Genomic DNA, 24,736 nt, shown 5'->3' with positions numbered 1-24,736 from the left:
TTGAGTAAGGCACGGGACACTATGGGAGAGGTAGTTCTACCTGCTGTCGCGTTAGGAAGGAGAGAGAGAGAGGAAAGAGTAGGAGGGACTACTACTCCCAGGAGCGCGAGGGAACTCCCAGACTATAAAAGGCATCTAATCCAGCCGCTATTATTTGACAAATTAAGACACTGAGGCCCCTGACAAGTCAAGTGGTTTGCACACGCTGTCCGGCGGGGTCCCAATCGTGGAGTTTCTTGAGCACAGAGAGCTCCAAGATGCAGGCAGGAAAGGTCTGTGCACAACGAAAGGGGAGGGCTTAACGGAGAAGCAAAGGTGCCTGGGGCGGGGGAAAGGGGTCCAAGCTTCTGATTCTCTCCCGTCTCCCTTTCCCCTCCCCCTTCCGCCCCCCCCCCCGAACTAGGCCTAGCTACCGGAAGGCGCCCTTTGTCTCTCCGAAGTAGAATAGCGAGTCCAACACACTAAACTCGCGGTGGCCCCACTGCACCCTGGGATATGTAGTTTCGATGACTCGAGCGCTTTAAAAAACCCTCTACCCGGACTAACCCTGCAAATGTCCGGAGTCGCACCACAGCGCCCTCTGGTGGGAGGAACCATTGAGGCCCAGAAAGGGGCTTGATTACTCATAAAGACAAGAAAAAAAAATCAGTCACAAAATCAGAACTAATTATAATCATTTCTGTAATGCTTTAAAGTTTGCAAACTACGTGACAAACATGTCATTTTATCCTTTCAAAACCTAGGAGATAGGCGGGATTATTATTCCCATTTTGCAAATGAAGAAACTGACGCACAAAAAGCTTAAGAGACACAGTTGGTAACAGAGACAGGATTTTAACTAGGGTGTTTATCAGCAGTCTATCCACCTAGCAGCTCCAAAACCTAGAAACTAGGTCTCCTGACTCCTGTCAAGGCCTTAGAGATGCTAATTAATGTCCCTCCTTCCAGAGGCCTTTCCCAATTCTTGTAATTTGGAGGGGTTTCTTTCCTGTATGAATAAGTGTGGTAGGATGGTTAGTGAGCCAGCCTGAGAGCTAAAAGGAACTGGGTTCAAATCCTGATCGTAATGCATACTGTCTGACAGTTCGTAAGATGAGGGGGTGCTGACTTGCCCTGGTAGAAGGTGTTTCCTATACTGGTAAAATCACAGTCCCTATTTCTATCCTGCATTGCCTTACCTGCTCTAATAGAATGTGAGTTCCTTGAGGACTTTGGTATTTGTATTTGTATTCCTGAGGCCTAGCACTTAGTAATAAGTGCTTGGTGATTGATCTCTTTGCTCGGTTGACAGGGCTGAGCCTGATTAAATTGGTCAAGTAGACAGTCCCATGTGCCCAATTTCCTCATGTTCCCCTTTACTTTGAACCCTGACCCCAACACCTTGGCCTTCCTCCCAGTGGCCCATGCTCCTAAATTTAATAAGCCTCTTTCTTTGCTGCAGCCAGTGTTCTCACCTCGTCAACCCAGAAGAAATTAATCTAATAAACTAGAGAGCATTAAAGAGTTAGTTACTGATAATAGGGCAGCTAGGGGCCCATAGCAGGAGAGGAAAAGGGTGGTATTAATGGAAAGAAGGCTAGACCTTTAATCAGAAGACCTGAGTTGGAATGGCACCTCTAATACTTATCAGCTGTGTGACCCTGGAAAAGCCACTGAAATCTCCTTAAGCCCCAGTTTCTTCATCTGTAAAATGCAAATAATATTTCCACTACCTAACACAGCTTTGTTGTAAAAATGCATTGTAAAAAAAACTTTATTAAAGTACACTATAGGTGTGAGTTATTATTATAGGTGCCTCTAAAGGCTACGATGCTTTCACCCATGGGAATGACTGTCTAATGATGACATTTCAGGTGGTAGAGATATTTGAGGATTGCCTCTTCCCCAAAAACAAATTATGGCAAGATTGAAGTGGACTGGCTTCACTGAAGTCACAGTCCCCAAAAGAGGGAAATAGACCTAATCTAAGGAGCTTTGAGGACATTTTTCTCCTTCATTGTTTTGTGAAGTTCTCCTCCTCAGCGTCAAAATCCCCCAATGATTCCTAAAGACTTTCCCTACTCAAAAAGTATCTTCCACTCTGCAGCCTCAAATTGGGCCATTATCAAATTTATTCTTTGTCATTCCTATCACATTTTTTAAATGTTACCTTGTGTTAGAAACTTGATACCATGATTCTTTTCCCTTTTTTTTTTTTGGAGGCAATCAAGGTTAAGTGACTTGTCCAGGGTCACACAGCTAGGGTCTAAGGCTGGATTTGAACTCAGGTCCTCCTGAGTCTAGGGCTGGTGCTCTACCCACCACACCATCTAGCTGTCCCCCTAGTCTTCTAATCAACCAGTTGATAAATAAGCTTTTATTAGTTGGTTTTTTTTAAATTTTTTTAAATATAAATTTATTTATTTTTAGTTTTCAACATTCACTTCCACAAGTTTTTTGAGTTCCAAATTGCTCACCCCTCCCCCCACCCCAAGATGGCATGCATTCTGAATACCCCTTCCCCTAGTCTGCCTTCTCTTCTATCTCTCCCCTCTCCCTTCTCTTGTCCCGTTCCCCTTCTATTTTCCTGTAGAGCAGCATAGACTTCTCTACCCCATTTCCTCTTTCTCTTATTTCCCGGTTGCATGTGAAAACATTTTTTAATAAGCTTTTATTAAATTGGTGCTGTGTACCAGGTATTGCTCTTTGTTCTTTCCACACAAACTCCTTTTACTCTCTGTTATAGGCCACACTTATATCCTTATTTCCCTCAGTTGCTCAAATAGGAAATGGAAGAGGCAAATATCCCAGCTCTCCCTATACCTATGAGGAAGTTGATTGATTGAAGACCCCTACTCTGTTCCAATCAGTATCAATCAGTTTGATGTGATTATAAGTTCCGTATATTTGGCCCCAAAGCTATGAGCTTCAGATGGTAAAATCACTTGCATAATCATGGGAAGCTGTCGAAGGCCTTCCACCCTTGTTTTTCCCTGTTGTGGTGACCAAGCCCACTCAACTACTCGGAAAGCCCCCCAGCATTGTTTTTGTGCCTGTGAACCATTCTCTTGTCCAACGTGAGCAGGCGTCCACCTTACAACCGCCTAATCAGTGGAGATGTTCCCTGCTTTGCTGATATATTGTTTTGCTTATTTTAGTTGATGCATCATATGTCAACCAATGAAATTATTCTGTATCTGGTATAGCTGTTCTTGAATGTTTAAATATCAACCTATAAAAATAGGGCCCTGGAAAGGAGGGGGCATCTCAGATCATGAGGAAAATCTGAGGTCTACTTCATGAGAGGGGACCATGGACCCTTTAGTAAAGTGCCATTGGTTCAGAGCTCTGCCTCAGTTTCTCTTATTGTAGGTTGGATAATTTTTATCTTGACACCTATAATCATTGTCCTCCTAGGGTCCAGTTTTAAAATATAAATACCCCCATCAAACCCCCAACATCTTAGAGTGAAAGAATTTATCTAATTCTTTAGAAGTGGAAAAGCACTAAGGATCTGGGAGGGAAAAAGTAGTGAAAGGCCATAATAGGGAAGGGGGGGGAAGGTGCCAAAAAGACACACATTGCTTCATCGTTGTGCCTTAGGCCGACTCATTTTGTGCAGGAAATGGGTTCAGCAATCCAATGGGAAGAATGTTGAGAAAAGGAAAACCCACCAAGACTGGGACATTAGATTTCCTATCTTTCCCAGACCCAAAGGCTGACCACAGCATTGAGCCAAGTAGGAGAATACTAGCTTCCCCATTGGCTCCTGAACCCCACCCCCTTATTAACTCCTCCCTTCACCAAGCAGATTTTGAGGGCAGTTGCTCTGTTCAAGGGTCATAAGAGCAGAATGGCAGTTCCTGAGAAGGTAAGGCTTCCTAGGAGCCCCAGCGAAATAGAGGCCCTTTGACTCTCGGTGAAGACAACTTCCTGTCCTCAGAAACACACTCCTCTCTCTTCCCAGTCCACCCCAAAAGTGAATTGCAGCAGGATTGGAGTAGATTGGCTTCACTGAAGTCCCAGTCCACAGAAGGGGCAAATAAACCTGTGTGACCTAATTTGAAGAGCCCTGGAGCCTATGTCTCTTCCCCAAAATACCTCCTTCATTGTTTTGTGAAGTTCTCCTCAGCAGCAAATCCCCCAGTGCTTCCTAAAGACTTTCCCTACCCAAAAATAGCTCCCACACTGCAGCCTTAGATTGGGCCATTATCAAATTCATTCTTTGTCATTCCTGTTACATTTTTTAAATGTTACCTTGTGTCAGAAACTTGACAAACAGCAGATCATCTGTTTGGCTCTTAAAGCCCTTCACAGAGCACCAATGGCTCCTTTCCTACCCTTCTAGTCTTCTTACACATTTCTCTCCTCCATTTATTTATTTTGCTATCCACCCGGCTCCTTTTATCATCTGTCTTGAAGATCTGAATGTACCTTGGGAAGCTCTCTTTGCTCCCCCAAGGTTTTCAGTGACTTCTCTCTCAAAGCAATGCAAAATCTACCTATTCTGCAGGCCCACTGCCTACCTGGAGAGGGAAGCGAGGCATCCCACTCCGCTGGCCCTGGAAAGAGTTCTGTGACTAAGACCAGAAAACACAATTAAGCTTCTCTCTTTCTCTTCTCAGCCGGTCCTCTATTCTTATTTCCGAAGCTCTTGTTCCTGGAGAGTTCGAATAGGTAAGAATGGTCTCCCCTGCCCATGCCCATTCCCGTTCCCATATTCCTGGAGAAACTACAAGGGGGAATGGGGGGGTGGAATCAGAGGAATCCAGCAAAATATAGGAAGACAGAGCCCAAGTGCACTGCTTTGGGGAACATTGACAGCCCATCTCTTCTACAGTCTTTCCAATCTGCCAAGCCTTACCAGTTGCTGGGTTCCTGCAGAAAAACAGAAAGGGGTGGGGAAGGGCATTATTTTTCTGCAGTAACTGTTTCTTCTCTTCCCCCTTCTCTCTAGAGCCCCCTTAAGCAATGTTACACTGACCCTAGTAGAACGCAGCTGTGCTAGCAGCACCATCTTTGCTAGGGGCCAGGGACAGGGCCTGGTTTTTATCATTTTTGCTTTCCTTGCCAGGCGCTTATCTTATTTGATTTTTCTACCTAATCAGACTAGGCAGGTCAATGTCCTGCAGAGAAAGACCTTTAGATTCCTGCAGGCCTGCTGGAAAAAGAGGAAGGATCCAACAGAGGTGGGGGTGGGGACCAGGTGAGAGCAGGGCCATGCAGTTGTCAGAGCTAGCCAGACATTGCTCCAATGGCGCCATCTTTGTGCCGTAATCGTTAACTTACTGAGCTTGAAGTCCAAAAGAACTGTGTTCTTATCTCATTTCTGACACTATCTGAGTGTGACCATTTGCAAATTATTTCATCCCCTCCGGCTACCTTGTCTGTAAAATGGGGACGTGAGGTTCTAGAAGATAACCTATGGAAAGCAATTTGTAAGCCTTCAAGTACTATATAAATAAAAGTTATTATTTGACTCTAAAGCAATACACCCACCCACACACACACACACCCAACAACCAGCACCCCAATAACAGCTTTGCCTTTTAAACCTAGCTGCCACCTTCTGTTTTATGGGTAGAATCTAGAAATCATGACATCTTAGAAGCCCAAACCCCTCTTTATTCAGCAGCCTTTTCTGCAACATCCCTATCTGGGATCACACCAGCTTTGCTTGAGCATTACCAGTGTCAGGGAGTTTGCTGTTTCAAGAGGAAGACTTTTATTTTTCCAACAGCTGAAACCGATAAGAAGTTTTTCCTTATTCCAAATGGAAATCACCTTCCCTGGAACTTTCCATTCCCTGGTCCTGAGGGAGACCACCAATACTTACATGAGGATGACCGCAGGCCACATATTGACTTAGTTTTAAAATGTAATAATTTCTATTTTTTTATTGTATTTTTATTTATTTTGTTAAATATTTCCCAACTATGTTTTAATCTGGTTTGGGTCAAACGTAGGAGCCTGTGTTTGATACCTCTGCTCTAGAACAGGGGTTCTTAAACTTTTCTGGTGTCATGGACCCCTTTGGCATTCTGGTGAAACCTATGGACCCCTTCTCAGAATAAATGTATGTTTTTAAAGGCATAAAATACATAGAATTGAAAAGTAAGCCAATTGTACTGAGACCTAGTTATTAAAAAATTTTTTTACACAAATTCCCAGATTCCAGGTTAAGAACCCCTGCTTCAGAACAATACAGAATAGATCTCACACCTCTTCCATATGACAACCCTTCAGATCTTCAAAGACTGATGATCAAGGGAGTTCTGGCTTATAGGACCAACAAGATGGTGGACTAGAAACTTTTCCCATCCCTCCAATTCTTAAAAAAAAAAACTCAAGAAGTAATTATATGCCATATGTAGATTGTCCTGTGGATTCACAGGACAAAAAACAGAAAACTCTGACAAGATAAACTGTTACCAGAAAAAGTTAATCTTTAAAGAATTCATTCAGCACCCTCTGCATTCTGGGCCGGGACAAACTGATCACATTGGCTAGTACATAGTAGGCTAATTGGTTGACAAGCCTCTGAATTCTGAGTCATGTACCTTGGACCCATATTTGGGTCCCCCCCCTTCTGCTTCAGGGATTTTGCTGGCATTCCTTACACCCTGCCCTACCTCCACCCTGAAACAAGCAGTGGAAATGGATCCTGCTTAAGGAGTGAGGGGAGTGTGCTGACTTTTGAAGTCCCTATGACTCTAAGCCCTGGAGGCTGCAAAGATTCTGAGTGGAATGTTTTCCCACCCTCTCCCAACCCTGCAAAGAGTGGCAGGTGCTAATTCAGCTCAGCCCAAAAAAGGAAAGGACAAAGGGTCTGTCATGAGCGGCTGCATCACACTTGAAAGAAAAGAGACTAAAACTCAATTAGTGTTGGTCCTTCCCATTAAATACTACCTAGGGCAGCGACTAAGGTCAAAGAACGTAAGTCTCTCAGTGTAGGAGGAAGGAAGCTGCTTTGCAGCCCAATTCTCAGTGTATTCACCCCAAGTAAAGAGGGAAGAGTCAGAAAGTGATCGATGGGGAAATATAAGGAAGGAGGAAAAGGCTAACACACCAAAGATTTCAAGAAGAAGAAAAACCTAGACCACAAGCAAATAAAGCAACAGAGAGCATCCTCAACCTGAAAGGGAAGGATGAATACTAAATCTTCAAAGACAATACAATGCTCTTAACAAATATTACAAAAGAAAAGTAAACTAATGCCTAATGAAACACAGAATCCTGTATAATCTCAAGAAGGCGTGGAACTACAACAAGAAATTCCCGAATAGTTCAAAAGAAACTAGGAATATGATGGAAGTTATAGTTCTCAATGCAGCAATAAAAAAAAAAATCAATTATCAGATTAGAAAAAAACTGAATCCAGTTCCTAATCTAGGAACTACTGACTTCAGCTTAATGTACCAGTGGTTCAGAAATTTATTTATCTTCGGAGACATCGGTGAACTATTTGGGACACGTGGAACAATGAATATTAATCTTCTCCACCTCCCAGCTTCCCTCATCCAGTCACCTTACCATTCATGTTCTACCGCAATTACATGTCTGTATACCCAAAACAACACTAATCCATTTTCCAAACGCTTGCCAGCCATGCTCTTTTCCTTCTAAGGTGAGGTATTCAACACCCTCCTTGTCTAAGATTGGTAAAGGCAAACTCAGGTTTTTGGACGCTAAGAACATCACAAGCTATTTGGGAGACTTTACTAGGATAGACCAGTGAGAAAAGGGGTGGAACTTACCCAAGAGAACTTGGTTTCCTCTTTTCCGCATTGATTTATGGTGCTGAGCAGATTACCCTAACCAGAGAAAGACTTTGAGAAACACTGTGTTCTGAGGTAAGATGAGGTACTGCCATTTTAAAAGCACCTTCCCTTGAGTGGTTGGTAACACCTCTTAAGCTGCTTTAGAAAGCAACAGGTTTATTAATTAGAAGAATTAAGTTCAAATGCCTCTATCACAAGGAGAAATCACTTTCACCCCTTTTGGGCTTCAATTTCCTCATCTGTCAAATGAAGAGGACTGGGCTACATGATGGCTAGGTCCCTTCTACTTCTATGAATCTATACAGTAATCTGTTTCATCTTTGTTGATGAGGGGATGGAGAAGGAGGGGTATTTGTTCTCTTTCAATGTTTGGTGCTCGGGCCAGCTAGGTGGCACAGTGAATAGAACACCTACCCTGGAGTCAGGAGGACCTGAGTTCAAATCTGGCCTCAGACACAACACTCACTAGTTGTGTCTCTGGGCAAGTCGGTTAACCCCAATTGCCTCACCAAAAAAAAAAAGTGCTACAATTTTTGGTGTTCTAGTTACCTTCCTCATCACTCCCACTCTGGAAGGCTTAGGGTACCAGGGTTTGGATTCCTTGACAGGAAACAACCATAACCATCCCATTCATTCAGCACCCGCTTTTTAGGCAGTGTACTGTGCTAAGCTAACGGGAAAGATGACAAGGATGAATAAGGCAAACTGTTGTCCTGGCCCTCCAGGAGGTTATGGTCTAGGGAGAAGTAAGAGGTGTAAATAGAGCTGCCCTATACTGTTGCATAGAATAAGTACTGTGTGAATGGTAATTATAATAATAGCTAACATTTATATGGGTACAAGCCTAGTAATGGAGGCAACTGCATGAATCAGTGGATAGAGTGCTGGGCCTAGGGTCAGGAAGACCTAAGTTCATATCCAGCCTCAGACACTACTAGCTGTGTGACCCTAGACAAGTTACTTAACCTCTGTTTGCCTTAACCCACTGGAGAAGGAAATGGCAAACCACACCAGTATCTTTGCCAAGAATACTTCATGGATAGTATTGGCATGCTATGGTCCACAGTGCAACAATAGCAACATTTATGTAACACTTTAAGGTTTGCAAAGTGCTTTATAAACATCTCATTTTATCCTCACTACTGCCCTAATTTTGTCCCTATTTTACAGATAAGAAAAATGGAGTTAAGTGATTTGACCAGGGTCACTCAGATAGTGTCTGAGTTGAGATTATAAACTCAGGTCCTCCTGACTCTGGGTCTAGTATTTTATCCATGGGGCACCTAGCTGCCTAACTGGTCTGTACAATAAATACTTACACAGTACAGAGGAGAGAGAGAACACTTTGTGCTAAGGTGGCCAGGGAAGACTTGATGAAGATAGTGGGCCTGATCCTTCTAGAGAGAAGAGAAACTCCCTTCAGAAAATTCCTCTTTTGCAGGAGTCTCTTTCCCAGGCATTCCAGCCCAAGGCTGCCTCCTGTAACCACCTCTTTATATGTGTGTTATTTTTCTCATCTGCAGCTCTGGCTCTCAAGAAGATTGACTATGACACCTTTCCTGTTCACCTCATAAAGGATGGAGGGCAGCAGGTAAGAAAGAGTATAATAAGTCCATAGGATGTATGAAGTGCTGAGGTTTTTGGAGGAGGTAGAAAGCATTTCTGGGTTTTGTCAGGATGGGGTTCTCAAGGTAGACTTCATGGAGGCATCGACTTTTGAGCTGGGCTTTGAAGGATGAGTCAGACTTTATTGAACAAAGATAGTAGGGGGGCCACTCCAGGCACAGAGATGAGAAAATGTATTGCATGTTTGGGAAATGGGGAGTAGTTCAGTTTTGTCTATGGGATCCAACTTAAGCTGAGATCATCAATAATAATAATAACAAATAATAACGACTGACATTTATATGGCGCTTTAAGGTTTTGAAAATGCTTTACAGATAATGTTTTATCTTCACAACAACCTCATTTAAGGCCCAAGGTTGGGGCAACAGTGGGATCCCAAATACCAAACCAGTGCTACCCCAGGGGGAGGACTCTTTCACAAGCTGGACTGTGCCAAGGAGAATAGGTCGAAGTAAAGCTGGAAATATAAATTTCTGCCAGATTGTGGAAAACCTTGAATGACAGGTTAATGAGTTTGGCCTTCATTTAGCAGAAAGGCAGGCCAGCCCCAGGAGGAATAGAGTTATCTATGTCCCTCCCCACCAACCTGACTAACCCAGGCTTTTCCTTTTCCTTTGGGACCTTGTGTTCACAGTTTAGTGAGGAATTCCAGACACTGAACCCAATGAGTCAAGTACCAGCCCTGAAGATTGATGGCGTTACCCTTACCCAATCAGTGAGTACTGTGGACCAGTCAGCCCATTACTCATTCCAACAAGAGGGCTGTGAGGAAGCCACTGTCCCTTGCTTTCTTCTCCCTCTCCTCCCCTCTCCCACATACACACGGGAATCAGGCATTTGAATGCCTGAACTCCAGGGAGTTAAGGATTGAACTGCCTTCTTAGCTCCTCCTTCAATGATTACTATCCTCTACTGTCCCAGTACTTGGGCAGGGAAAGGGACTGGGGAAAGGGGGAAGTTGGGGGAAGCAAGCAGGAAAATGAGAAATAATTGGCATCATCCTCACTCCCCCGGGATCAAACACTTTCTCCTTCCTGCCTTGTTTCTTATCCCTGCCCCTTGTGGTTTGCAGCTGGCCATCATCGAGTATCTGGAAGAGACACGACCGACACCCGTCAGGCTCCTGCCACAGGACCCCAAGAAAAGAGCCAGCGTTCGCATGATCTCAGATCTCATTGCTAGTGGAATTCAGCCCCTGCAGGTACAGACCTTTAAAGACACCAGGAGTCACGCAGTCCCATCATGGTACCTGCCCATGGTCCAGAGAAAGATAACAAGGCCACAAGGAGAGGAAACCTAAGTTCAAACCACCTCATGGAATCATGAGATTTTTAGAGACTTCTGACTTTATATAATCTAGCCCTATCCAGTCCAATCCTTTATTAAATACCTACTGTATACAAAGCACTGTGCTACCCTAGGGAAACAAAGACCAAATGATGGGCAATCCCTGCCCTCAAGGAGCTTACATTCTGTTGTGGAGATGAAAGATGTAAACAGATAAGTTTATACCAAGTTATACCAAGTATCCATGGTATTTTGAAGAGGAAAGAAATTACAGTGACAACTAGTAATCAGGAAGTTTGTCCACAGGAGTCAGCGCATGAGCTGAGCGTTGACAAAGCTCCTGAGGCGCTAGAGAAGTGGTTTGCTCTAAGTGTGATGCAGGTTCATCAAAGTCCAGCTGAGAACCAGACCCACTGACTCATAGTCCAAGGCTCTTTTCTACATCACAGTACTTCACTTCCATGGGGCCCAGACTGGGAGTGAATCACTCATTCAGTGACTGTGCTCCTCCATGGAGGCAACGGCAAAGCAAAGACTAGAGAAAAGTCTTGCTGACTTTCCCCTGCGCTTTGCAACTATCTCTAAGTGAGGCTCAATCTAATTATTCCAGAGCTCGGAGTAGGATTACATATTACTTTATAATTTTTTTCCTTATTATGTACTTAAGAAACATCAACATGAATATTTCCTTATACCAAGAAAAACAGAAAAGGAAGTCTGCATATGAAGATGTGGATCATCACTGTATGCAACTTGGTTATTCTCTGTATTTATTTTAAAGCTGAAAACTGCACTAAGGCTTTTGGAATACTCTGTATTTCCAATTTAACATGGTAGTTCTAACATTGCCTTGTTTGTCTCTGTCCCGTTCTGAACTTCCTTCTTATCTCTTCTGTTTATTCTATTTTCTTCCTTTTTTGTGTATCAGTATCATTACCCTCTCACTCACTCTCCAGCTTGCCACTCCATCCAAACCAAAAGGAAATTCTTCCTCGTAACAAATAAGAAGACAGCTAGGGGACACAGTGAATAGAGCAGAAGGTCAAAGGTCACAGTTTAATGGCTTTGGGAATATAACACTAACTTTATTTCCAGAATGGCTGGACTTCAAAGATCCAACAGTACATGAGTGTAGCTGTCTTCCCACAGCTCCCCTAACAATTATCATTTTTTTTTTTTGGTCATCTTGGCCGGTCTAATGGACATGAGGCAGAACTTCAGAGTGGTTTTAATTTTAATTTCTCTACTAATGATTTGGAGCATTTTTTTGTTTGTTTTGTTTTTTGTCAGTGAGGCAATTGGGGTTAAGTGACTTGCCCAGAGTCACACAGCTGGCCGGATTTGAACTCAGATCCTCCTGACTCCAGGGCTGGTGCTCTATCCACTGCGCCACTAGCTGCCCCCGAGGATTTTTTTTTAATATGGTTGCTGATAACTTGGACTTCTGCCCTTAATATTCTTTGGCTGTTTAGCATTTGGAGAATGGCTTTTGTTCAGATCTTTCTTAGGAAAATTTGCTACAACAATTTTTTCCCATTTAACAGTTGCTTTTCTAATTCTAACTGCATTGATTTTGTTTGTGCAAAAACCTTAAATTTTATGCAACCAAAATTGTCCATTTTGTCTCCTGTGATCTTCTCTATCCTTTGTTTAGTCAGTAACTCTTTCCCTATTCATATTAGTTAACAGTATCTCCTCATTTGGTCTTTGTTTCCCTAGGGTAGCACAGTGCTTTGTATACAGTAGGTATTTAATAAAGGATTGGACTGGATAGGGCTAGATTATATAAAGTCAGAAGTCTCTAAAAATCTCATGATTCCATGAGGTGGTTTGAACTTAGGTTTCCTCTCCTTGTGGCCTTGTTATCTTTCTCTGGACCATGGGCAGGTACCATGATGGGACTGCGTGACTCCTGGTGTCTTTAAAGGTCTGTACCTGCAGGGGCTGAATTCCACTACTTATTTTCTGATAAGACTTTTTATCGCCAACTCATGTGTCCACTTGGAACTTGTTGTGGTACATGGTATAAGATACTGGTTTGAACCCAATTTCTGTTAATTTTCCTAGCACTTTTTGTTGACTAGTGAGTCCTAATTTCAGTCGTTCACGGCCGTAGGCTTGTTGGCGACTATGCTACTGAGTTTGTTTCTTGGTCTTGTGCAGATAATCTGCTCTGCTGGTCACCATTTCTACTTTTAACCAGTAGCAAAAAGTTGTGATGATTACTGTGAGGTCTAATAATACTTAGGTAAACCCCATTCCTCCCCACTTGTTTTCATTTCTTCCCTTGATATTCTTGACCTTGTCTTTTTAGTCCTCCTGATGAATTTTTTGTTTTGTTTTATAAACGTAATCCTTTGGCAATTTGGTCGGTATGACACTGAGTCTGTAAATATGTATAGGAAGGTATCATTATTTTTAATATACTGACATGGTCCAGTAAATAATCTCTCTTCAGTTATCTAGGTCTATCTTTATTTATTTTTTTTGTTTGGCATTTAAATTATTTTCATTAGTCAGACTTTAAAAATAGGGAGTGGGTTGCAGAATTGGCAGGCCCGCTGCCCCTACTGATAATAAAGCTCCAGGTTCATTCCATCACAAATCTCATAGTCACCCAGGGAAATGTGGTCCTTGAAGATTGTGTACCATTTCTTCAGAACAGTCTTGTTCCAACAGGTGCCTGTCTGAGCCACAATCAGTTTCTTCAGATCTCCTATCATGTCATCCGTGTTGCACTTCACACGGACCTTCTTGCCCAGCCAGTCATTACACACAACCTCGATCATGGTTCCCTTCACCTTCAGGCACAGCCCCTTCCTCCTATATTTGTTTTTGTAAGTAGTGTTTTTCACTGTATTTGCATAATTTCTGTGTTTGCCTTAGTTTCTGAATTCCCAGATATTTTATATGTTCTCTAATGTAATTTCTCCTTTCTTTTCCTGCTGGGTTTTGTTTGTAGTACATAGGAAGACTGGTGATCTTTCTGGGCTTGTTTTTATATATTACTACTTTACTGAAGTTATTAATTGTTGCTCTTAATTTTTAGGTGATTCTTGAGGGTTATATGCAGAAAGCAATAATGTCATCTAAAAAGTGATAATTTTGTTTCCTCTTTCCTTATGCTTATTACCTTCATGTTTTTATCTTGTCTTATTGCTATAGGTAGCATTTCTTGTATTTTATCAAGTATAGTAGTGATAGTGAACATCTTTGCTTTGCCCTGGTTTTTTTTTTTTTTTGCACTGGTCTTTTTGGAAAGGCTGCTAGCATTTCTCTATTAGAGACAATGCTAGCTCTTGGTTTGAGGAATTACTTACCTTATTAAGGTACAGTCCATTGATTTCTGATTTTTTTTTTTGCTATTTTTAGCATAAAGGGATATTGTATTTTGTCAAAAGCTTTTTCTTCTAATATAATCATGTGACTTCTGTTGTTTAATATTTTTTGTAGTGAATCAACCCTGCAATCCTAGTATAAATCCAACCTGGTCAAAGCATATGATCTTTTTGATGTATTATTGTAGTCGCTTTGCTATTATTTTACTCAAGATTTCTTCATCAATATTAATTAGAGATATTGGCCTATTAATTACCTTTCTCTGACAGCCCTTCTTGTTTTAGGTATCAGGACCATAGTTTGGCAGGATCCTTTTTGTCCCTTTTTTTTTTTCAAACAATTTATGTGATACTGGAATTAATTACCTTTTGAATATTTGATAAAATTCACTTATAAACCCATCTAGTTCTAGGGTTTTTTTCTTTGGAAGTTCCTTTATGGCTTATTCAGTGTCTTTTTCTGAGATTAGGTTATTTCACTTCTCTATTTCTCTATTCTGTTAACCTTTATATATTTTGGACGTATGCATTTAAATTATCAGTTTTATTGGCATATATTTGGGCAAAAATAGTTTCCAATAATTTCCTTTATTGTTTGTTGTGACTTCTCTTTTTTCATTTTTTTTCTTAGTGACGGTTTCTTCTGTTGTTGGGAGATATCCAGTTGGCTAAGGGCTTTTTTTTTTAACCATCTTTTAGTTTTATTTCTTAACTAATTGGGAGGTTTTTATTTTTTATATTTATCTCTTTTGTTTTTTAGAATTTTTATTTTTGTGTTTGTGTTTTTAAAAATTTGTTCCTTTTCTGATTTTTTTTTAGTTGTATGCCTAATTTATTGATTTGGTTTTTTTTGTTGATGAAAGTGTTTAGAAATATAAATTGTCCAATAAGGAATGTTTTGATTGTATTCTAAAAGTTTTGGTATGTTGCTTCATCATTGTGATTTGCTTTAATGTAATTATCTCGTTTCTATGATTTGTCCTTTTACCCACCAATTCTTTAGGATTAATTTATCTAGTCTGCATTTCAGTTTGAATCCTTTCTTCAAAGCCTTTTACTGATTATATTTTTAATTGTGTTGTGGTCAGTAGGGAAGGTGTTTAGTATTTCTAGTTTTCTGCATTTATTGATGAAGATTTTGTGCCCTAGAACATGGTAAAGTTTTGTAAAGTATCATGTAGAACTAAGAAATATGCATATTCTTATTTCCATTCAACAGTCACCAAAGATCTATCATGCCTGACTTTTCTAAAATTCTGTTCAAGTCCTTAGCTTCTTTCTCATTTATCTTTTTGTTAGATTCATTTAAATTTGAAAGGGGCACATTGAAGGCTACAGCTATCATAATTTTACTATTTCTCCCTATAATTGGGTTAACTTTCCCTTTAAGTGCTTAGCTGCACCATTCATTTATTGAATATGTATTAAGTATTGATATTTTTCTATTACATTGGTGTCATTAAGAATGATGTTAGTTTCCCTGCTTATCCCTTTTAACTATGTCTATTTTTTTCTGTTGCCTTGCCTGAGACCATGATTATATAGAAGAAAATTCTGTACTCTGTGTTGTAGGCACAAGCCTGCCAGAAAAATCTTATCAATTAAATTAAGCAAATTCTGAGTATTTTCTACTTAGAGGTCCAAAAATGGAGAGAGTTTCCTGTTGTCTTTAAATATCTCTGATATCCAAGATCAAAGAACTATCTCTGATACAAGCCATTTTGGAATTATAGTTTATATTATTCTCAATCAACAAAATTCCAAAGTCAAGATTAAGCAAAAGTTCAGAGTCTAGGTAACAGTCTCAGAACAGTAATACCTTAAAATGTCAGCGCAACTCAGAAAATCATTTTTATAAACTCTATTTGAGAACTCATTCTAAGCACTCTTCTTTCCACCTAGCCAAAGATCAACTCAACAGATACTTCCATTTACAGAAGTAATAAAAGATTGCTTCCTTCTGTTAGTCTTATAATTACTGCCTGGTCAAGACATAGGAAAAGAGAGCAGTGCTCTTAATTGGAGCAAACAGTGGCCTCCTTGCCTTTGTCTGATCACCACCCTGACTTCATCATCCAACATAGTTCCTCTTTGTATTTTCACTCAGTTTCCTCCAAGGAAGTGGTTAGGCCTCTGGTAAGGGGGGGGGGGGGAGATTTAGTGCAGAACATTGTTTTCCTAAAATTTTGATTAAGTATTAATAATTTTTCTCATTTAGGTGGGACCAAAGACTTGAGACTAAAATAGGGTCCTAATATTATTTTTAAAAGGCAATGGGGTGGAATGTGGGGTGGAAGGAGCACCTCAGTGTGCTTTCACGATTGCTGCCTTTGCTTTTTAAAACTTGTCCAAATCATAATAAATTCTGCTCTAGCTCCTCAGTTTGACTTCGTGAGAATCTTTAGTATTCAAGTGTGTTGCTTATAAACAACATATTATTGGTTCTGCTTTCTAATTCATTCTGCTACCTTCCTTCTTTTTATGAATGAGTTCATCCTATCCAAGTTCATGGTTATAATTATTAATTGCATAATTCCCACTATCATCCCACTAATATCCCTCTTATACTTCTTTACAATGAAGAAAGGGGTAGAGAAAAAGAAGGGATCTGATCAACACTAGTAATCCTTAATTAAAAATAGTCTTTTCCTACTCCTCTGCCTCTCCCCCCCGCCCATACATCTCTTACCAGTCTCAGACCCTGATCTCTGGTTCTTATGTTTTCTTTTTAATCTTCTCTTTATAATTAACCCTCTGAAACTGAAGCTTATTTTGCTTGTATCTATTCTCTCTACAACTCTACTCTGACTCTTTATCCCACCTCCCCTTTTCCTGTTTCCACCTGTTTGCCTGTTGAGTTTAATGTATTTCTACATACTCTGTGTGTATGTGTGTGTTCAGCCCTCCCTTATGCAGTTCAGATAAGAATGTCATTATTTATGCCTTCTCCCCACCCCTTCTTCCATGTTTAAATACTTTTCTCATGCACCATATTTACCTGAAATAGTAAATTCCTTCTCCATTTTCCTCATTTGTTCTCTAGTGTATTCCTTGTCCCCTCCCTTTTCTTTCCTTTCTTAAAACTAACAAAACAGAGCATGACCACATGAAGGCCTCATGTTTTTTTCATTTAACTTCTTTTAGGATTCTGAAGGGACACTTATCTCTTCTCTCCTTATTAGAATGTAGTTACTTTATCATTGTTTAGCCCCTTCTAGTAGCTCAAATGTATTTACTTTTCTTGATCCCTTTGTTCCCATTTCAGAGTTTCTTCTCAGTGGTCTTTTCCTCAGAAATTCTCAGAAGTCTTCTGTTCTATTAAAGGACATTTTTACTTCTATAGGATTGTACTCTATTTTGCAGAGTAAGTTATTTTTGGTTGTAAAACCTTTAGCTTTTACCTTTTGGAATATCATATTCCAAGATTTTCTCTTTTTTATAAGACTTGCTGCTAAGTCTTGTATACTACTTGTGGCTCCTTAGTACTTGAATGATTTCTTTCTGGCTGTTTGCAGTATTTTTTCTTTGACTTGGAAGCTCTTCATTTTGACTTTGACACTACTTGGTGTTGAATTTTAGGTTTTCTCTTTGGAAGTGATTAGTGAATGTTTCTTGGTATAATAGATCTAGGCAGTCTCTTTTATTATTTCTTGAAATATGGTGTCTCGGTGTTTTGTTTGGTCCTGATTTCCAGGAATTTATAGTTAATTTGTGAAATTGAGAAATGGGGACCAGCACGTCCAATTCTTTGAGTACTTGCCAGTAACATGACTGGCAAGGGAAAACCGGGTGGCTTTTAAATCACACTTTAGCCAAGTGGTGTGGGAGCAAACAACACAGCAGAGACAAGTGGCAAAAGAGATATAGAAGCAGACAGCAGAAGAAAGAATGATGAAAGGAGGCAGGTGAAATGGGGAAGATGATGGGGAGGAGGAGAGGGAGAGGCACAGAGTATCACTCATGTGCCCATTGAATAGAGTTGGAAGCACTTAGCATCATGGGCTTGATAGAAATGGAAGAGTGCTTGGGGGGTAGGAGTTTGAGGTCTCATTTTTACCTAGTGTTTTTGGAAGACAAACTTACTCTTACCTGTGTCACCTTGGTGTTAGTTCATGAACATATCCAAATCATGTCAGAGTTGTTGCTAAAACTTTGAAGTTAACGTGTCCACATCATCTCAAAATTATCAGCACCATTTGATGTTCTGTTGGTCTTTACTGTGGAAGTCTGGAATTTTTCTGGGATTTACATATCATAGGACCAAAGGCCCTGACAGTAGTGCCTAGATGGTGTCTGCTAATTCAGCACATATTACCAGGATGTGAGTTTTGGTTAATATATGATACAGTTTGTAAATGATCTTAGGGACAGTTTGTGTGTGATTTCCAGGTTTCCATTTGCAATCTTATTTCTTGCTATTGCCCATTTATATTGGCTACTTATAAACTTATTTATTACTAACTGGAAGGGGAAAGGTGGTCAGGGGGACCAGAACAATATACAGTTTTAACACAGAGTCCAATGATTTTAAGTTTTCTTGGTCATTCGTTTTATAATATGTACCTTATAATTTTTTCTGTCTTTGGACTTTGTTCTGATATTTCTTATGCCATAAAATTATTCAGTTCTGTTTACTTCATTCTGTTTTTCAGGGAGTCTCCTATTTGAGTGAGGTTTTCCATATTCTAAACTATGCATTTTCCTTTCTACCTTTTCCTGAACTCTGATATCATTTATAATTTCTTTTTTTTTTAACTTTTTGCTAATTTCTTCCAGTCCCTTTTTGTAGCCCTTGTGGCTAAACGTTTTTTTCCTCCAAGACTGTGCTTGTTGCTGCAGATTTACTCTCTTCTAGGTTCAAATTTGGGGCTTCTCTCAACCATAATATTTCTGTGTTGTGTTCAGTTTCCTTATTTTCAGCCTCAGTTCTTGTGTTGATATTTTGTGCCCAGATCCATCCCTTCTGGCACTCTCAGATGGTTAGGACTTGTGTAGGCCTGTCCCTTCTGTAGACTGGGTGTCACTGCTGCTGCTGATCTGGATGGGGTGGCTGGTATTAAGCCTATCGACCTCAATTCCCGACTCCCGTCTCCTCTTGCTTCTCCAATAGTTGTCTTCTTTTCCTTGCATAGTCTTTAACAGGAAATTGTTCCATCCCCATCTATGGCCTGGGCAGGCCCCACTGGGATGTTGGGTATCGGATGTCTCAGCCTCCCGCACGCTCTGTAGCAGCAGTGCTCTGACTCCTGCTGTGGCTCCCCGTGCTCCAAAGAGTGCAGTCAGATTTTGTCTCCTAGTAGTTTGGCCTGTGGGGGCTGTTTCTTTCCCCCACTGCTTTTGTGATGGGCCAGGGCTAAGATCTGGCTTTAGAGTCCCAATTACTGGAGTTGTCACTGGCTCATAATCCCCCTATTCAAGTGTTGGAAGGCTTCAGGACAGTTTTGTCTGAAAGGGCTTCTGTCCTCATCTCTATATAAAGTGCAATTACAACTGTCCTTTAGTCTGCTAGGTTATATGTTACTTGGTCTGTCTTCTTCTGGCCTTCATACTTAGTACATAACTATAGCCACACCTATAAGAACTCCAATCCCTAGGCCTCTCGACTCTCCTCTTGCTCCTTTATCACATATCACACCAATGGGTGCAGTTGTGGGGGTTTTCTGGCCACCAGCACTTTGGGCAATCAGAGAAGAAGGTCCCAGGGACCAAGCATCTCCGGAGATCCCATCCCCCAAACCTTGAGAAACTAGGATCGTTGCATAGCAGAACCTCTCAGGACAAGAGGAAGGAATGACCTCTCTCACCCTAGTGGAGAACTATGGATTGCTAGACCACAGGGAAGGGTTGGTGCTGGGTTGGCTGCTAAATCTGACCACTGGATTTCCTTTGGCTTATCAGAACATAGCCGTCCTAAAGAAGGTGGGCCAAGAGACCCAGCTGACATGGGCACAATCAGTCATCGGCTCTGGCTTCAGAGGTAGGTCTCCATCCTGTCCTGCCCTCGTTACAAGGTCCTGATCCTGGAATTGCAGAGAACTGGTCCTGCTCACTCAATACTTCTTTCACGATCTCCCTCTGGCTTCTGTGGTGATAATGATCGAAGAGGCTGGGAAATGGAGGGACTTCAGGGCCAGCAGTTGGGAAGGAGATGGGCTGAACAAGTGGCCAGATTGGTTTAATGAGAACAATTCATCTCAAACCAGTGGTCAAGTCTCAGACCTCTGGTGTTGCCTAGTCTTCCCTTTACTAGGCTACTTCAGTCCATGGCTTTGCCTGAAAATGACATCCAAGAGATTGGGGCCAAAGGAGAGAGAAACCGTGGAATAGAACAGTGCTGTCTTGTGCCTTACTCACTACAGATGGGAGAAATGGGAAACATCTCCCCCCAGTATCCTCTCTGTTACCTTTCCTCCAGCAAGCAAGTTGAAGCTTACCTCGCCCACACACCCCGTCTCAGGCACAGCTGCTGTTCTCCCCATTTATAGGAGAAGCTGAGACCCAAGAGTAATGATGCTGGGCTTCCTCCTTCTTGCCATACATGGAGTCAGAGCCACAGAGCCTTCCCTGATTTTCATTTCCTTCTTTTCACAGCCCTCGAGCAAGTCCTGCAGAGCACAGCAGGGAAGTACTGCGTGGGAAATGAGGTAGGGGCCATCCCGTATCCCCATTGTTCCTTATTCTTGGTCCCTGTCAGAATTTGTTGCTGCAGCTAAACAGGACTTCAGAGAAGTCAATGCTAAAAGCAGTAGGCCCTTGTTTAAGGAAAAGCCTATGAGGGAAGGCTGTTGGCTTAACTGGAGACACCCAAAGTGGGAGGGGCAGGGCAGGGATGAGGGAGGGACACTCGGGAAGTCGAGCTAGGCCCTCACGCTTCAGCTGCGACTGACACCTTCAGACTAGCCAACTGAGCTTCCTTACCCTTGGGACCAGTTGTCTTCAAAGCAGGACAGTGGCAAGGAAAGAATCCTAACTAGAGATGTCAGCAGGAAGCCACTGGCTGATTAAACCTCGGCTGGTTGCCGTAGACAGAGGCTTTGGGGCAAGGGATGGGATTATTCAGGCTTGAGAGGGAAAAAGCACAGTGTATGACTGCTCTATTGATAGGATTGCCAGGGATACAGGCCCCACTGGGATGTTGGGTATTGGATGTCTCAGCCTCCCCCATGCTCCGTAGCAGCGGTGCTCTGACTCCTGCTGTGGCTCCCCGTGCTCCAAAGAGTGCAGTCAGATTTTGTCTCCTAGTAGTTTGGCCTGTGGGGGCTGTTTCTTTACCCCACTGCTTTTGTGATGGGCCAGGGCTAAGATAGGGCCAGGGATACAGTCAGAACCCAACAGGTGTGTGGTCAGGAATCCTGGACCAGGACCAAATTTGACCTTTCTCTGCAGATCTCCATGGCTGACTTATGCCTGGTGCCTCAGGTGGCTAATGCTGAGAGGTGAGTGAGAACCCTGTCCTCCGCCCCACATACCATAGAGAGCCTTCTCCATACGTAAGCAACTACCTTTCCCCTACTAGACCCCTACCTGTCTTTTGTGTGAGTCACACTGGTAGCATCTCAACTTAACTATTTCTGTAATGGAACTCCCCTCCCTCTGCTTGAGAGAGCCAATGAAATGACCTCATGATCGCTGCAGAGATGATCCAGCCCTTGGCTTCTGCTTATGGGAAAGTGAGGGTGCCCACAACCTGGCTCCCTGGGAGGCATCCCAACAGCAATACCCACCAGAAAGTATTCGTCCACTTTCTACAAGTGTTCACTGCCCACAAGGATCCCCTGAATTATCTCCAGAAGTCAGAATGGACCAGGGTCCAGCCTTCCAGTCCTATCCATTCCCTTCCTTTTACCCCAACCCAGCGAGTATCAGTTGAGCTTCTGTTATGTGCAGGGCTCCATTAGACAGTTCCCAATCCCAAGGATCTTGAGTTTTATCTAGAGCAGAGGTTCTAAACCTTGTTTGTGTCATGGACCACTTTGGCAAGCCAGTGAAGTCATCATGGACCCTTTCTCAGCATAATTTTTAAATATATAAAATTATAAAAGAAACCAATTATGTTGAAATAAATTATAAAAAAAAAATTTTAAGTTCACAGACCTCAGGTCAAGAACCCCTCATAGAAAGACAAGATATGAAGAGATAATTCACAAAACCAGACAGGATAAAGACTAACTAACACTGCACTGCCTCAGAAAGGCCACCGCCCTTGCAATGCCCACTTCTGTTTTTTTGTTTTCCTTTAGTCATTTTCAGGAGTGTTCAACTCTTCATAACTCCACTTGGGGTTTATCTTTTCCAAGATGCTGGAGTGATTTGCCATTTCCTTCTCCAGCTCATTTTACAGATGAGGAAACTGAGGCACACAGAGTGAAGTAACTTGCCCAAGGTCACACAGCTAGTAAGTGTCAGAGGCAGGATTTGAACTCAGGTCTTTCTGACTCCAGGCCTGGCACTCTATCCACTAAGAATTTCCCTGACCAGCTAAATGAATATCCAAACTTGCCTCTTCATGCCTCTCCGGTTTGATGTTTCCTTGCTGAAACCCCAGCCTCTGCTTAATGACTTCTGTTCATATTGCAGGTTTAAGGTGGACCTCTCCCCATACCCCATTATCAACCGCATCAACAAGACCTTGCTCACCATGGAGGCTTTCCAAGTGAGCCACCCTTCCCGGCAGCCTGACACCCCTCCAGAACTTCGGGCCTAAATCCTGACATTTCCACCTTAAGGACAACGAGAGTGTGAGCTGCACGGTGTTAATGCCACCAAGATAAATAAATCGTATTTTGTGAAATGAGCCCTGGCTTGGAAGCTGAGAGGCCTAGGTTGGAATTCTAGCTTTGCCAACCACAGAATTCTTCTGGATCTCGGTTTCCTCTTCTGTCAACTGTGAAGATCAATAATACCTGTTCTATTTTCACAGGGTTATGGGGATTGGGGTCAATGCAATCATTTAGGTAAAATGCTTGGAAGATGATGAAGTGCTGAATAAATAAATGACATGAAGTACTGCCTCCTCTTTCTGTAGGCTGCTTCCATACATGTTACATAGCGTGCATTTTTGTTAATTAATCTCAATGTTCATCTATACCCTCAACCCCGGATCCAAGAAGAGTGTCCAGTCAAGCCCAAACAAAGGTAAAGGAGATGAGGCATCTTCATTCTTCCCAAGTAGTATACCAGCTCCTAGCTCATTTAAGACCACGTCCAGTAAGCAATTCTCTGGAATTTTCACAGCCACAGAGAAGTAGTTCCTCCCTGTTTCAGGGGTGATAGGATGGGAAAGGGGGAGAGCAAAGAGGGAACCTGTGCCTTCACTGGATCCAAGAGCTTCTGTTGTGCAGACTCTCTCCACCTAGGCAGATCAATAACTCACCTATAACTTAGTCTTAGAGGGTAGCCTGGGGCAATGAGTTTGAGTGATTTGCATATGGTCACACACCCTATATATGCCCAGAAGAACTTAAACTTAGATCTTCCTCAGCCACTTTGCCATGCTCCATCTGTTTCCATAGTCATGCAAATAAGCCATAGTTTGGGTCCCGAGAGAAATCAGGTGGAACCTTGAAACTAACTAGCTATACGTGGTTGTTCTTTGTCCTTTATTCTCTAAGAGTACCATGAAGTCAGGGAGATGATGCCATGCCATGCAAGTGAACTGGATTTAAGTGAGGCAGGGCTGTGCAAATTTACCAGCCTCACTTTCTCCTCTGGAGCCATCTGGGGTCCAGTGGCAAGATGAAGATATGGAGATGGCTCCCAATGCAATGGGAGACCTTGTCCTTTTTAAACTAAGGTCTTTCCCAGGTCTCAGTCTGACTGAAGCAATGCCCATTCAGTGACTAAGGCTAGGTAAGAAATGAGGCAAAGAATGGCCTCTTTTACCTAGCCAAAAAAAAAAATATATATATATATATATACACATACACACATACACATATCTATGCATATGTATGTATGTATATATATACACATTTATCAATCTAGGAGGTCACCTACACACACACACACACACACACACACACACACACACACACACACACACACACATATTCTTATCAATCTGGGAGGGGGAGAACCTCAGGATTTCTGGCCAAAACAAACAACTGCTATTTACATTGGCTCTGAGACTTCAGGGCCCAAACAATGACCAAGTTGGGGTTGGGCTGGGACCTATTGCTGGTTAATCAATAAGAGCCTGAGTGATTTGTGTTTAAGGCATGGTCCTTAAGAAGAATATACATGGTAAAGAAGAAAACATGGAACTACTAAGTCCATGAACCTTTTACCAATTGCTTCAATTTCCCTACCACTCATCTTTTGACTAACACCACAAGCAAAAAGTCAAATCGATTACCCTGAGGGTATCTATTTTTCTATTTCCTCAACTCCCCCAAGAAAATCAAATTGATATCATCTCCATTTTTTGTAATTCTATTCTGTATCACCACAGACATTTTGCATAACTGCTTAAGTCACTGTTTCTTTGCCTTTGAATTAAGTTCAGAAGTTCAGTCTTTCTCTCTGAATTAAGTTTAAAAGTTCAGTTCCCCTCTAATGCTTTAATTAAAAGATCTCTATACCACTAGCTATCCTTAACCAACTAGAGAAAATTATTATTTATATAACTGGTTAGCCAAGCTGGTGAACACCATCAATGAGCTTTCCATAGCCACAAAATGGAAGGAGGGGTTGTTACTAGCTCTGCCTACCTGATGTCCAGGCAAT

The 24,736-nt window shown here is 41.8% G+C and overlaps 1 protein-coding gene and 1 pseudogene across 4 annotated transcripts; one reads left to right on the top strand and one right to left on the bottom strand.

Annotated features, from left to right (window-relative positions):
• The first annotated feature begins 142 nt into the window (after positions 1-142).
• GSTZ1 (glutathione S-transferase zeta 1) lies at positions 143-23,014 on the top strand. 4 transcript variants are annotated; one of them, XM_020986180.2, is made up of 9 exons: positions 145-272; positions 4,605-4,656; positions 9,284-9,351; positions 10,021-10,101; positions 10,459-10,587; positions 19,910-19,988; positions 20,603-20,655; positions 21,398-21,447; positions 22,589-23,014. In XM_020986180.2, exons 1-9 carry the CDS (start codon positions 258-260, stop codon positions 22,713-22,715), a joined length of 654 nt encoding a protein of 217 aa, XP_020841839.1. In that variant the 5' UTR covers positions 145-257; the 3' UTR covers positions 22,716-23,014. The 4 variants fall into 4 exon arrangements, with proteins under 4 accessions (XP_020841842.1, XP_020841839.1, XP_020841840.1 ...); XM_020986179.2 differs by lacking the exon at positions 145-272 and adding an exon at positions 3,802-3,850; XM_020986183.2 differs by lacking the exon at positions 10,459-10,587 and having other exon boundaries at positions 143-272.
• Positions 13,054-13,490, bottom strand: LOC110208285 (ubiquitin-like protein 5 pseudogene; annotated as a pseudogene).
• Positions 23,015-24,736: the final 1,722 nt, after the last annotated feature.

This window comes from Phascolarctos cinereus, unplaced genomic scaffold, assembly GCF_003287225.1.
Source record: "Phascolarctos cinereus isolate Bilbo 61053 unplaced genomic scaffold, phaCin_HiC Scaffold_3;HRSCAF=262, whole genome shotgun sequence".
NCBI lineage: Eukaryota > Metazoa > Chordata > Mammalia > Diprotodontia > Phascolarctidae > Phascolarctos > Phascolarctos cinereus.
Note: the sequence above shows the minus strand (reverse complement) of the source record. Positions and strands in the feature narration are given on the sequence as shown.

Coding starts and splice junctions, on each gene's coding strand:
- GSTZ1 (XM_020986179.2), top strand. Junction 9,352..10,020: donor TAAAGGATGGAGGGCAGCAG/GTAAGAAAGAGT, acceptor TTGTGTTCACAG/TTTAGTGAGGAATTCCAGAC. Junction 10,588..19,909: donor GTGGAATTCAGCCCCTGCAG/GTACAGACCTTT, acceptor TTGGCTTATCAG/AACATAGCCGTCCTAAAGAA.